Below are 13,386 nucleotides of genomic sequence, written 5' to 3'. Positions count from 1 at the left end.
GCTGATTGGTGCTGCAAGCCTGGGAGGCGGGAGAAGGGGAGCAGCGACGGTGTGCTCGGGGAGGGGGCGTAGCAGAGGTGAGGTGGGGTGGGGAGCCCTGCGTCAGCTCCCCCCCGCCCTGAGGCACCCCGCAGCAACTCCCCACCCCCCCGGCCCGGGGAGCCGTGCGGCAGCTCCCCACCCCAGCTCACCTCTGCTCCGCCTCCTCCCGAGCACGCTGCCCCCGCTCTAATTCTCCTCCCCTCCCAGGCTTGCAGCACCAAACAGCTGATTGGTGCTGCAAGCCTGGGAGGCGGGAGAAGTGGAGCGGCGACCGCGTGCTCGGGGAGGGCGCGTAAGGACGCTGTAAAAAAAATTGGTGGCACTGTTTTTTGGTGCCCCCAAATCTTGTCGCCCTAGGCAACTGCCTAGTTTGCCTAAATGGTAGCACCGGCCCTGCCCACCACCCATGCATCAGCGAGATCAGCTTTATCATTAACACTGTGGAAAGGAAAGTCAAACAGCTTCAAGGACTCCCCATCACCATAGAAGAACACCTGTTAGCATCTGTCTGACTTCTACTTTGATTTGGCAGCACTACCCCCTACTTAGGGAGTGAAGCTATACTTAGGGTGATCCCCTCAATTAAGGCATGGTCAATGAAGTTCTGCTGCCCTTTAGTCATACAATAAGGATAATGGCATTCAAGACTAAAGTGAATTTTAACCCAAAACACCCACACTTGATCACTTTGGCAAAGCAGGTCTGCTGATCACCTAGGCAAAGTTGGGGTGCAAATATGGTCTGAAGTCCTGAAGTCTTTTCCTTCAGTGCATCAGTAGATGTCGGGGAGAGCTCATTCAGACCCTGCTCACATAAACAGGAAAATCCTGGAATCCTCATTCCTGTAAAGCCAGGGCCTCCCCCTTTAGGAGGGAGGGCTGAGTGCCAATAGCCATGTCCCCAGCTCTCCTCAGTGAGTACCTTGCACTAGGAGCGAGGGTTAGGTTTGAGGTTTTTACCCCTTCACATATTTTTCAAGGTGACACCACTTCCTTATGCCAGTAGAGTTAATGTTGTCATGGTAACATGGTGGCATCACACAGCCACCTCCTAGGTACCCCCAGAGTGGGGATGTTTCTGGCACAGCTTGTGTATGGGGAGGTGTGTGTAAGGGAGCATCCTGGCATCAAAATGAACCTCACTGCCCTCCCATTCCATCCCCCTGGTTCAGCCACCAAACTGCAAAATCAGTTGTTCACTGAGTTGGAGTGGCTCTCTCCATGGTGAGTGGGTCGTCAGCATTTCCTGTCTAATGGATCTGTGCCTGTGAGGGGCCCAGTCCGCCCTCCTGATGAGCACGTACTCACAACCCTGCTCTCTTTGGAAGGAGGAACCAGGCAGGCCTCTGCTTTTCTTTCCTGTCTGAAGTCCTGATACGTTTTTACCTTGTGCTGTTCTCTGGTATGAGTATGGGGGGGAGGGGAAAGGACGGAGCTTGCCTGGAGTCCCTGTTCCAAACCATATTCTATAAACAAGGTGCCTCCTGCCATGTGAGTCTCAAAGGCCATGCTTGCCAGGTGCTTCACCTCAGGAACCCATCCAGGATGGATGCCCCAGCCTGACGCAAGGCAGTGAGAAAGGGACTGCTCCAGATGCTCTAGTCTTCAGAGAGGGCAGTTCATCCCCTGCCAGGCCTCTGAGCTGTGCCCCAATAACCATGCCATTAGCTGTGAATGTCCTGCTCCTGCCACCTTGGACGGGCAGTGACTCTGCATGCACAGGCCCAGCTTGAGGGACTTGTCCTTGGAAAGCAGTGTGAATGCTTCCCCAGTGGGTAACACTCAGAAAAACCTGAGCAGAGGCCATGGCAGTCTGCTGCAGCAAGAGCCAGTATTGTTCTGGACACCTCTTTGCAACCATCACTGAACTGGGAAAGGGCAGCAGGAACACTGGACCTGATCTAGAGCTCCCAGACCCTGCCTTCATTTTAATTCCTGGACTGGAGGGTTGGAGAGGTGGGGCCCCTCCCCGGCTGAGGGCTCTGAAGGGTCCGGGGGGGTCTGACAGCTGGTTTCCTTCTCCACAGGCTTGGCGGATGAAGACTGCCTGTGGTACCTGGACAAGAATGGCTCATGGCACCCTGGCTTTGACTGCAACTTCTTCACCTTTTGCTGCGGCAATTGTTACCAGCGCTACTGCTGCATCGACCCCCTGAAGCTCATCACGGAGAGGCAGCAGAAGCACTGCCTTGCTTTCAGGTGAGTGGGGCATAGAGCCTGGCCAGAGCTCCCTGGGACACTGGTCCCACTGAGAACGACTGTGTCCTGGCACAGGGAGGGAGTGTTGATAGGGTTATGGACAGGCAGTTGGAGGCTGAGACTCCTGCCTCCAATTTCAGGAGTTGAAGACACATGCCATCCCCGCCTAGAGTTCGGGTATTGTGGCCTCTGACATCTCTCCTCACTGTGACCAACTCTCTGTCTAGCTGCTTGGCTGCTGGCCCCTAGCCCAGGATCTGGACACCTACCTCCCATAGGTTAAAAATAGCAAAAGCAGCAATGTCTCTTCCTCTCCCTTCCTCCAAGTAGGAGCAGGTGCATGGCTGGGTGTTGATGCATGTGTGTATGAGGAGCTCTGAGAGAAAGGGGTGAGTGCTGCAGGTAGTTCTGGATGTGTTGTTCTGGGAGGTAGCTGCACAGTCTGGGTCGGGCTCCCATGGTAGTTCTGTCTCCTGCACTAATGAATCCCCACTGTTTGTTGATGGTGTTATGGCTGCAGGGGTGTAGCTGTCGTGAGAGGTGGTGATTGCACTGGGGAAGTGACTCTCAAGTGTTGAGGGCTGGTGCTACGGGGCTTTGTCTCTTGGGACAAAGACCTTGCCCTCGGCTTTGTATTGGGTGGGGAGGCAGCACAGAGAGTGGAACCAGGGTACTGTGCTTATGGTGGTCTGTGCGCTGAACAGGTGGGTTGCTGCATTTTGGAGCTTTTCCAGGTCCTGCATTTTCATTCCCAGGTGCAGCAAGTTGTGATAATCAGGTCTGGGCATCACCTTGGCCAGCTCTGCCATGGGGATGTGGGGAGTGGAGTGCAGGTGGGTGCATTTGCTGCTGTGACTCTTTGGGCACCCAGTGGCTTTGAGGAGCCCAGAAGGACCCCCAGGCCACTGACAGATGTAACAACCTGCAGGAGATGCCTTCAATAGCAGGGGGTCAGAGGAGGTGAGTTGTTCAAAGTGCTTCCCACCAGCATCAGCTCTGCATGGGCTGGCCTCTGCTCCTCAGACAGGTGCTGAACTCAGACAGGTGCCGGAAGAGCCGGGGCTGGCTGTCTCTGATGTGGACGGGTGGGGCTGGCCATGTCTGTGACTGCTGCCCTTCAGACCATCCTGTATCCCCTGCTCTCTCTGTGGCTCCGTACAGATGCTGAGTAAAGTGGGGGAAGATTGAGCCCCAGGTGAGGGCCCTGGGGATGGAAGAACTGCCCATAATGACCCTGTGAGTGGATAGAAAAAGGAGGGCATAACAGTTCCCCCCAGGGCTTTATGGAAGCAGGACCATGCTTGCTGATCGGGTAGCCAGTGCTACCAAAGGTGGCTGTTCCTCCCTCCAGCTCTGGTGGATGGCCTCTTCCTGGCAGAGTGCAGGGTGGTCTCTGTCTCTGCCCTGGTGCCTGACAGAGGGAAGCAGAGCACACCAATGCTCTGGCCATGCCCCCTTAGAGCTGTGAGGGGCGGTGCAGAGCCATTACACAGGCCTTGTCTTCTGCAGGGCTTCCCCCCATGCCAGAGGAATTCCCCTGTGCCTGGTTCGCTGTCCTGCTGAAACTGGGATAAATGGGCCACAGTGCAGTGCTGAGTCAGGGACTCTTTGCGGAGTGCTGGTGCCTTGAGTTCCTCCATATGCAAGACAGAGATGAGTATCCAGCGGCAAGTTTGTAACGTGAGCTGCTATTGCAGTGGATCTCTAATGGGTGTGATTACTGAACGCTTGTGGCTAGTGGCCAGGGCACGACTGGAGCATCACCTGCCCATACCCGATGCTTAGGCTCTACCCAGAGTAAGGGGGAAAGATGGCTGAAGGCATGGGGTGAGGACACAAGCACACAGGATGAGCTGATGGGGGTGAGAAGGTTGGTGTGATCAGTAGTGTCGAGTCGACCAACTGGAGGGTGAGGCTGGAGGAGAGGCCACAGGGCTTCTGTCTGGCTCAGTACTGTCTCCTCCTTAGCATTGTGCTCACAACATCTAAATCCCACCGTGCCAGGCTCCTTGGGTTTGATTGTGGGAAGAAGTGGCTGAGATTGGTGCTTGTTCTGATCTCTCCCAGCAGCCAGCCCTGTAGCCAAGTCCTCCCGTCCTCCCCCTGCTCTTGTGAGCTTGGCATTTCTGTTGCTCCCATGCCGTGAGCTGTGGTGACAGGGTAGGATCTGGCAGTGGGAGGGAGCTCTTGGACAGTCCAGTGCAGGGCTTTGAAGATAAGGAGTGAGCCTTGCATTTAGCCCCAATGTTTAGCCAGGAGCCTGTGCAGAGCGGAGCGCAGGTGTGTTGTGTGCTGTGCACACCTGTGCTGTCAAGTAGCTTGGCTGCTGTGTCTTCGTCACTCCTGCTGGGTGCATTGCCCTGTGGCCTGGTGGCCAGGAGCGCGTGGATAGCTACAACCCTGGGGCTCAGGCTGGGGGTCAGGTTGCTCACCAGCCACGTCTGGAAGAGGGCATGGTTTGCAGCCCTCACTGGTTGGCTACCCAGCCATGGTGACAAGCCCAAAAGGTCCCTAAGGCAAGCAAGTGTGTGCGAGTCGCCACAGTGGACAGGCTAGAGGGGGAAGCGAGAGCAGTGGGAGGAGGCTGCCCATTTGGGGATTGGGGTGGAGACTCAGGGAAGGATTTGTGTGAGGGGAGAGGGCCACATGTTAAAGGCCGAGCGAAAGGGGAGGGATGACTGGGGATTCAGGTTGGAGATGGAGGGTGAGAAGGAGCTGAATGAGGGGCTTAGGGAGGAGGGGAGGAGATGAAGGGAGGGAGAGGGGACTTGGCACCTGATAGCACCCAGGACTGAAGATCCCCTGCAGTCTGCGTGGTGTGTGTGTGTGTGTGTGTGTGTGTGCGTGCAGCCAGTGCAGGTGTGTGTGGGAAGGGTGGGGCTGTGTTTGGGGAGGCATCTTGGTTAGTGGCTGTAGTGTTGGGGGAGGGGGCAGCAGCATGTGGCCATTTAGGGGAAGGGAGCACTGGGGCAGGGCTCTGCATGGGGGGCCACCGGTGGTGCATGGCCATGTATGTGGAGGGGGCAGCAGTGTCTGGCTGTGTATGAGAGGGAATGTTCTGTGCATGGCCATTTATGTTGGTGGGCGGGGAGCTATGTATGTGTGGCGGGCGGCAGTGCGTGGCCGTGTATATGGGGGATGCGGTGGTGCATGGCCATATATGTTTGGGGGGATCGCAGTGCATGGCTGTATACACGGGGAGGCATGGCTGTGTATGGGGGGGCCGTGGCGTGTGGCCATGTACATGGTGCGGGGGGGGAATGGTCGTACATGGCCGTGTATGTGGGGGAAGGCAGCGGTGCGTGGTGGGGGTGGCGGGGCATGGCATGCAGTGTGCTCCAGTGCACGGCCCATTCCCATGTAGGTTCAAAATTCCAGTGGCAGTGGGTCTCTCATCCCTGCAGTGGAGCCCTGAGTGGAATGAAGCCCACTGTGCTGAGGTGCAGGGCAGAGACATTAGGGGAGCTCTGCAAAGCCTGCCTTTCTCTTCTCCGTTGTAATCTTTTGGGAGGATTTTGCCTGCTGTTATGATCCAGGTCTCCAGTGACTCATGGCACAGGCAGCCTCTACTCGATCAAAGCACTGCCCAGAACATCAGGTGGAGCATTCCCAGGGTTGGGGAAGGGGTCCCAAGTCCCAGCCACAGGGCTGCCCAGAGGATTCAGGGGGCCTGGGGCAAAGCAATTTCGGGGGCCCCTTCCATAAAAAAAAGTTGCAATACTATAGAATACTATATTCTCGTGGGGGCCCCTGTGGGGCCCGGGGCCTGGGGCAAATTGCCCCATTTGCCCCCCCCCGGGCGGCCCTGCCCAGCCATGCACAAACCCCAAGACCACCCATTAATCCTTTCATCTCCACAGCCTTGGGGAGGGAGGGCAGGGTCCCAGGGTTCATCCCTTGCAGGGAGCTGGATCCATGCAATGCACAGGGATCAGGCGCTGCCTGTGAACTGCACATCTCTCTATGTGCAGCATATAGCCAGCATGTGTCTGTGAAGGATCCACTTGGTCCAGGGAAGGGCAGCATTGGGCACTCGGGACAGTACTTGAGACTGCCCTGTAACCATGTCTGCTTGTGTCCCACAGCCCAAAGACCATCGCTGGCATTGCCTCAGCCGTCGTCCTCTTCGTGGCCATCGTTGCCACCATCATCTGCTGCTTCATGTGCTCCTGCTGCTACCTGTACCAGAGACGGCAGCACATGCGGACACCCTTCCAAGGTAGGGGCTGGCAGCACAACTACCCTCTGTGCAGCCACGGCCTGGGAAGAGCAGGGTGGGCCCAGGAGGGGGGGCAGAGGGGGCACCAGAGGGGGCTCAGGCACAGGAAGTACTTGGTAAATGTTGGTTGGTTTAGTTCTCTTTGACTCTAGGCTGGGGAGAGAGGGGAGGGATGCAATTGAGCTTTTGCGAACAGGGGCTGCTAACAGGGAGTTTCGCAAGGGAGTTTGGAAGGGGAGCAGGAAGGGAGCGTGGGTCCCTTGCCTGTCTATCTTATACCCTTTATTCCCCTTAAAACCTATAGCCCAAACTACATTCAAAACTTCTTGCTTTAAACAACCCCTTCATTAACTAGGAGACAATGCAGGCAGAAGCCCAGCTGCAGAGTGGGAGCTATCCAGTTTATTGCACTGAGTGTAGCACATATGAGTACCTGCCCCATCGGCGGGTGGCGTATGTGTGCATTCGGTGCAAGGAGCTCCTGGCTCTCAGAGACCACGTACGGACTCTGGAGGCAAGGGTGGCAGAACTGGAGGAGCTAAGGGAGGCAGAGAGGTATGTTGATGAGGCTTTCCGGGACACTGTAGAATTGTCCCACCTCTGGTCAGACAGCCCCTGCGCTGTTGAGCAGGATGAAAGGCCCAGGGAAGCAGAGCAGTCAATAGGAGCAGAGGGAAACCTTCCCATAGTTGGGACCCTCCTTCCAGACGGTGCTGGGGTTGCCTCTCGCACTGAGGTTACCTCTCCAGGGGAGAGAACTCCAGTTGCTAGGAAAAGGCAGGTATTAGTATTGGGAGATTCGATCATTAGAAACGTAGATAGCTGGGTTTGTGATGACCGGGAGAACCGTATGGTGACTTGCCTGCCTGGTGCGAAGGTTGCGGATCTCTCGAGGCATCTAGGCAGACTTATGTGTAGTGCTGGGGAGGAGCCGGTGGTCGTGGTACATGTAGGTACCACTGACATAGGGAAGGGTAGGAGAGATGTCCTGGAGGCCAAATTTAGGCTGCTAGGGAAGAGACTGAAATCCAGGACCTCTATGGCGGCATTCTCAGAAATGCTCCCAGTTCCACACGCAGGGCCAGGTAGGCAGGCAGAGCTTCAGAGTCTCAATGCGTGGATGAGACGCTGGTGTAGAGAGGAGGGGTTTACATTCATTAGGAACTGGGGAAACTTCTGGAATGGGGGGAGCCTATACAGGAAGGATGGGCTCCACCTAAACCAAAGTGGAACCAGACTGCTGGCACTAAACATTAAAAAGATTGTAGAGCAGTTTTTAAACTAGGAGATGGGGGAAAGCCGACTGCTGCAGAGGAGCATGTGGCTCGGACAGAGACTTCTCTTAGGGGAGAGTCTAGTGATAGAGAATCTCCAGGTTATAGTCAGGAGCAGAGGATGGAAGAGGATAAAGTAGGGGCCAGATCAGATGATAAACATTCACATAAAAAAGAATCTGATACATCAGAAAAGGGCAGACAAATAAACAGTGACAAGTTTTTAAAGTGCTTGTACACAAATGCTAGAAGTCTAAATAATAAGATGGGTGAACTAGAGTGCCTTGTGATAAAGGAGGATTTTGATATAATAGGCATCACAGAAACCTGGTGGACTGAGAGCAATCAGTGGGACACAATCATTCTGGGATACAAAATATATCAGAAGGACAGAACAGGTCGTGCAGGGGGGGGAGTGGCACTATATGTGAAAGAAAATGTACAATCAAATGAAGTAAAAATCTTAAGCAAATCCACATGTTCCATAGAATCTCTATGGATAGAAATTTCATGCTCTAATAAGAATATAACATTAGGGATCTATTATCGACCACCTGACCAGGACGGTAATAGTGATGATGAAATGCTAAGGGAAATTAGAGAGGCTATCAAAATTAAGAACTCAATAATAGTGGGGGATTTCAATTATCCCCATATTGACTGGGAACATTTCACTTCAGGACGAAATGCAGAGATAAAATTTCTCGATACTTTAAATGACTGCTTCATGGAGCAGCTGGTACGGGAACCCACAAGGGGAGAGGCAACTCTAGATTTAGTCCTGAGTGGAGCGCAGGAGCTGGTCCAAGTGGTAACTATAGCAGGACCGCTTGGAAATAGTAACCATAATACAATAGCGTTCAACATCCCTGTGGTGAGAAGAACATCTCAACAGCCCAACACTGTGGTATTTAATTTCAAAAGGGGGAACTATGCAAAAATGAGGGGGTTAGTTAAATAGAAGTTAAGAGGTACAGTGACTAAAGTGAAATCCCTGCAAGCTGCATGGGCGCTTTTTAAAGACACCATAATAGAGGCCCAACTTCAATGTATACCCCAAATTAAGAAACACAGAAAAAGAACTAAAAAAGAGCCACCGTGGCTTAACACCCATGTAAAAGAAGCAGTCAGAGATAAAAAGACTTCCTTTAAAAAGTGGAAGTCAAATCCTAGTAAGGCAAATAGAAAGGAGCATAAATGCTGCCAAATTAAGTACAAGAATGTAATAAGAAAAGCCAAAGAGGAGTTTGAAGAACGGCTAGCCAAAAACTCCAAAGGTAATAACAAAATGTTTTTTAAGTACATAAGAAGCAGGAAGCCTGCTAAACAACCAGTGGGGCCCTTGATGATCGAGATACAAAAGGAGCGCTTAAAGACGATAAAGTCATTGCGGAGAAACTAATGGATTCTTTGCTTCAAGTCTTCATGGCTGAGGATGTTAGGGAGATTCCCAAACCTGAGCTGGCTTTTGTAGGTGACAAATCTGAGGAACTGTCACGGATTGAAGTGTCACGATAGGAGGTTTTGGAATTAATTGATAAACTTAACATTAACAAGTCACCGGGACCAGATGGCATTCACCCAAGAGTTCTGAAAGAACTCAAATGTGAAGTTGCGGAACTGTTAACTAAGGTTTGTAACCTGTCCTTTAAATCGGCTTCTGTACCCAATGACTGGAAGTTAGCTAATGTAACGCCAGTATTTAAAAAGGGTTCTAGAGGTGATCCCGGCAATTACAGACTGGTAAGTCTAACGTCTGTACCAGGCAAATTAGTCGAAACAATAGTTAAGAATAAAATTGCCCGACACATAGAAAAACATAAACTGTTGAGCAATAGTCAACATGGTTTCTGTAAAGGGAAATCGTGTCTTACTAATCTATTAGAATTCTTTGAAGGGGTCAACAAACATGTGGACAAGGGGGATCCAGTGGACATAGTGTACTTAGATTTCCAGAAAGCCTTTGACAAGGTCTCTCACCAAAGGCTCTTATGTAAATTAAGCTGCCATGGGATAAAAGGGAAGGTTCTTTTATGGATTGAGAACTGGTTAAAAGACAGGGAACAAAGGGTAGGAATTAATAGTAAATTCTCAGAATGGAGAGGGGTAACTAGTGGTGTTCCCCAAGGGTCAGTCCTCGGACCGATCCTATTCAACTTATTCATAAATGATCTGGAGAAAGGGGTAAACAGTGAGGTGGCAAAGTTTGCAGATGATACTAAACTGCTAAAGATAGTTAAGTCCAAAGCAGACTGTGAAGAACTTCAAAAAGATCTCACAAAACTAAGTGATTGGGCAACAAAATGGCAAATGAAATTTAATGTGGATAAATGTAAAGTAATGCACATTGGAAAAAATAACCCCAACTATACATACAATATGATGGGGGCTAATTTAGCTACAACAAGTCAGGAAAAAGATCTTGGAGTCATCGTGGATAGTTCTCTGAAAATGTCCACACAGTGTGCAGAGGCGGTCAAAAAAGCAAACAGGACGTTAGGAATCATTAAAAAGGGGATAGAGAATAAGACTGAGAATATATTATTGCCCTTATATAAATCGATGGTACGCCCTCATCTCGAATACTGCATACAGATGTGTTCTCCTCATCTCAAAAAAGATATACTGGTACTAGAAAAGGTTTAGAAAAGGGCAACTAAAATGATTAAGGGTTTGGAACGGGTCCCATATGAGGAGAGATTAAAGAGGCTAGGACTCTTCAGCTTGGAAAAGAGGAGACTAAGGTCGGATATGATAGAGATATATAAAATCATGAGTGAGGTGGAGAAAGTGGATAAGGAAAAGTTATTTACTTATTCCCATAATACAAGAACTAGGGGTCATCAAATGAAATTAATAGGCAGCAGGTTTAAAACAAATAAAAGGAAGTTCTTCTTCACACAGCGCACAGTCAACTTGTGGAACTCCTTACCTGAGAAGGTTGTGAAGGCTAGGACTATAACAGAGTTTAAAAGAGAACTGGATAAATTCATGGTGGTTAAGTCCATTAATGGCTATTAGCCAGGAGGGTAAGGAATGGTGTCCCTAGCCTCTGTCTGTCAGAGGATGGAGATGGATGGCAGGAGAGAGATCACTTGATCATTGCCTGTTAGGTTCACTCCCTCTGGGGCACCTGGCATTGGCCACTGTCGGTAGACAGGATACTGGGCTAGATGGACCTTTGGTCTGACCCGGTACGGCCTTTCTTATGTTCTTATGTTAATTAGGGTGACTGTAGTGTGTGTCCCCAGGAGGGAGGGAGGGGAGGAAAATATTGACTAGCTGCTCATTAACTGAGCACTGTCCATCCTGTGCACTGAATGCGGTATGGGGAAAAATACAACATCACCATAATATTCAGGTTTCTCCAAGTCCCAAAGCACTTACCGCAGGTCACTTGCACCTCAGATCTCACACCAAAGACAACACTTGTAGCCAATACTATAATATATTAACTAAAGAGTTGATAACTAAGAAAAATAAATGAGAGTTATTTACAAGGTTAAAGCAGGTAAACATACACACACAAATGAGTTACAGTCTTAGGTTCCAAAAGGTAACAGAGGCTGCTGTAATATGTAATATGTAATATGTCCTCTAGGGCTAACCCAGGCTAAGCAGCTGTGGATCCCTTGCTTGTGCTTAGAAATCTTACCCCCACAAAGTCCAAGCAGCAAAGAGATCCAGTTCTTCCTGTCAGGGATTTTTATTCCCTTCCCACAGAGCTCAAGCTGATGGGATGAGTCCTCATGCACAGCTCCTCTTCATTGGCATGGGGGGGAGCAATCAACAAAGTATTTTGTTCTCTGATGTTCCACAACAATTTGTCTGGTGTCTAAATTCCCAACTGTACATATAAAATGATGGGGTCTAAATTAGCTGTTACCATTCAAGAAAGAGATCTTGGAGTCATTGTTGATAGTTCTCTGAAAATATCCACTCAATGTGCAGGGGCAGTCAAAAAAGCGAACAAAATGTTGGGAATCATTAAAAGAAAGGGATAGATAATAAGACAGAAAATATAATTTTGCCTCTGTATAAATCCACAGTACACCCACATCTTGAATACTGCGTGCAGATGTGGTCACCCAATCTCAGAAAAGATATATTGGAATTGGAAAAGGTTCAGAAAAGGATAACAAAAATGATTAGGGGTATGGAACGGCTTCCGTATGGGGAGAGATTTATAAGAATGTGACTTTTCAGCTTGGAAAAGAGAAGAATAAGGGGGGATATGATAGAGGTCTATAAAATCGTGACTGCTGTGGAGAAAGTAAATAAGGAAGTGTTATTTACTCCTCATAACACAAGCACTAGGGGTCACCAAATGAAATTAATAGGCAGCCGATTTAAAACAAACAAAAGGAAGTATTTATTCACACAACACACAGTCAACATGTGGAAATCTTTGCTAGAGGATGTTATGAAGGCCAAGACTATAACAGGGTTCAAAAAAGAACTAGATACATTCATGGAGGATAGGTCCATCAATGGCTATTAGCCAGGATGGGCAGGGATGGTGTCCCTAGCCTCTGTTTGCCAGATGCTGGGAATGGGAGGCAGGGAATGGATCACTTGATGATTACCTGTTCTGTTCATTCCCTCTGGGGCACCTGGCATTGGCCAGTCGGAAGACAGGATACTGGGCTAGATGGACCTTTGGTCTGACCCAGTGTGGCCGTTCTTATGTTCCTATGTTTTTTTGTTGGGCAGGAGATAACACCTCCTGTGGTAAACTAGTATTTCACACTTGGTAATGCTTCTGGTGCTTTTAGAGGTTCAGAGCAAACACTTAAATACTACCTTGTAACCAGGGCCGGCTTTAGGCCGATTCAGCCGATTCAGCTGAATTGGGCCCCGCGCCAAGAGGGCCCCACGCTGCAGCTCTCCACCCCGCCCCCAGCTCACTTCCCCCTCCTCCCCTCCCCTGAACGCTCCGCCCCCTCCCCTGCTTCCTGCGAATCTCTGATTCGCGGGAAGTCTGAAAAGAAGCAGGGGTGGGCCGGCAGCACAACGTAAGCTGGGGTGGTGGGGACGCGAGAAGGGCTCCGGGGAGGCGCCGCCCGTTCCCGCCGAGCACGCAGGCCCCCGCGGCTCGGGTCGGGTCCGGCCTGGCCCGGTTGGCACGGCTCGGGTCGGCTCCGGCCCGGCCCAGTCCCCGCAGCGCGGCTCCGGCCCGGTCCCTGCGGCACGGCGCGGCTCCGGCCCGGCCCGGTCCGGTCCCCACGGCGTGGCTCCAGCCCGGCCCCGGTCCGGTCCCCACGGCGCGGCTCCAGCCTGGCCCCGGCCCGGTCCCCGCGGCACGGCTCCGGCCCGGCCCGGTCCCCGTGGCGCAGCTCCGGCCCGGCCCAGTCCCCGCGGCCTGGCCCGGTCCCCGCGGCGCGGCTCCGGCCCGGCCCGGTCCGCGCGGCCCGGCCCGGTCCCCGCGGCGCGGCTCCGGCCCGGCTCCGGCCCAGTCCCCGCGGCGCGGCTCCGGCCCGGCCCGGTCCGCGCGGCCCGGCCCAGTCCCCACGGCGTGGCTCCGGCCTGGCCCGGTCCGCGCGGCCTGGCCCGGTCCCCGCGGCGCAGCTCTGGCCCGGCCCAGTCCCCGCGGCCTGGCCCGGTCCCCGCGGCGCGGCTCCAGCCTGGCCCCGGCCCCGCGGCGCAGCTCTGG

At 52.2% G+C, this 13,386-nt stretch overlaps 1 protein-coding gene across 1 annotated transcript in view; it reads left to right on the top strand.

The window, feature by feature from the left end:
* SHISA4 (shisa family member 4) overlaps nucleotides 1-13,386 on the top strand; it is a 42,349-nt gene that overhangs the window by 18,485 nt on the left and 10,478 nt on the right. Inside the window, exons 2-3 of the mRNA XM_054028272.1 lie at nucleotides 2,069-2,240; nucleotides 6,326-6,459. Of these exons, the coding sequence (XP_053884247.1) occupies nucleotides 2,069-2,240; nucleotides 6,326-6,459 (306 nt within the window). The remainder of the gene's footprint in view (nucleotides 1-2,068; nucleotides 2,241-6,325; nucleotides 6,460-13,386) is intronic.

This window comes from Malaclemys terrapin, chromosome 4 (genome assembly GCF_027887155.1).
Source record: "Malaclemys terrapin pileata isolate rMalTer1 chromosome 4, rMalTer1.hap1, whole genome shotgun sequence".
NCBI classification, from domain to species: Eukaryota; Metazoa; Chordata; order Testudines; family Emydidae; genus Malaclemys; species Malaclemys terrapin.
Note: the sequence above shows the minus strand (reverse complement) of the source record. Positions and strands in the feature narration are given on the sequence as shown.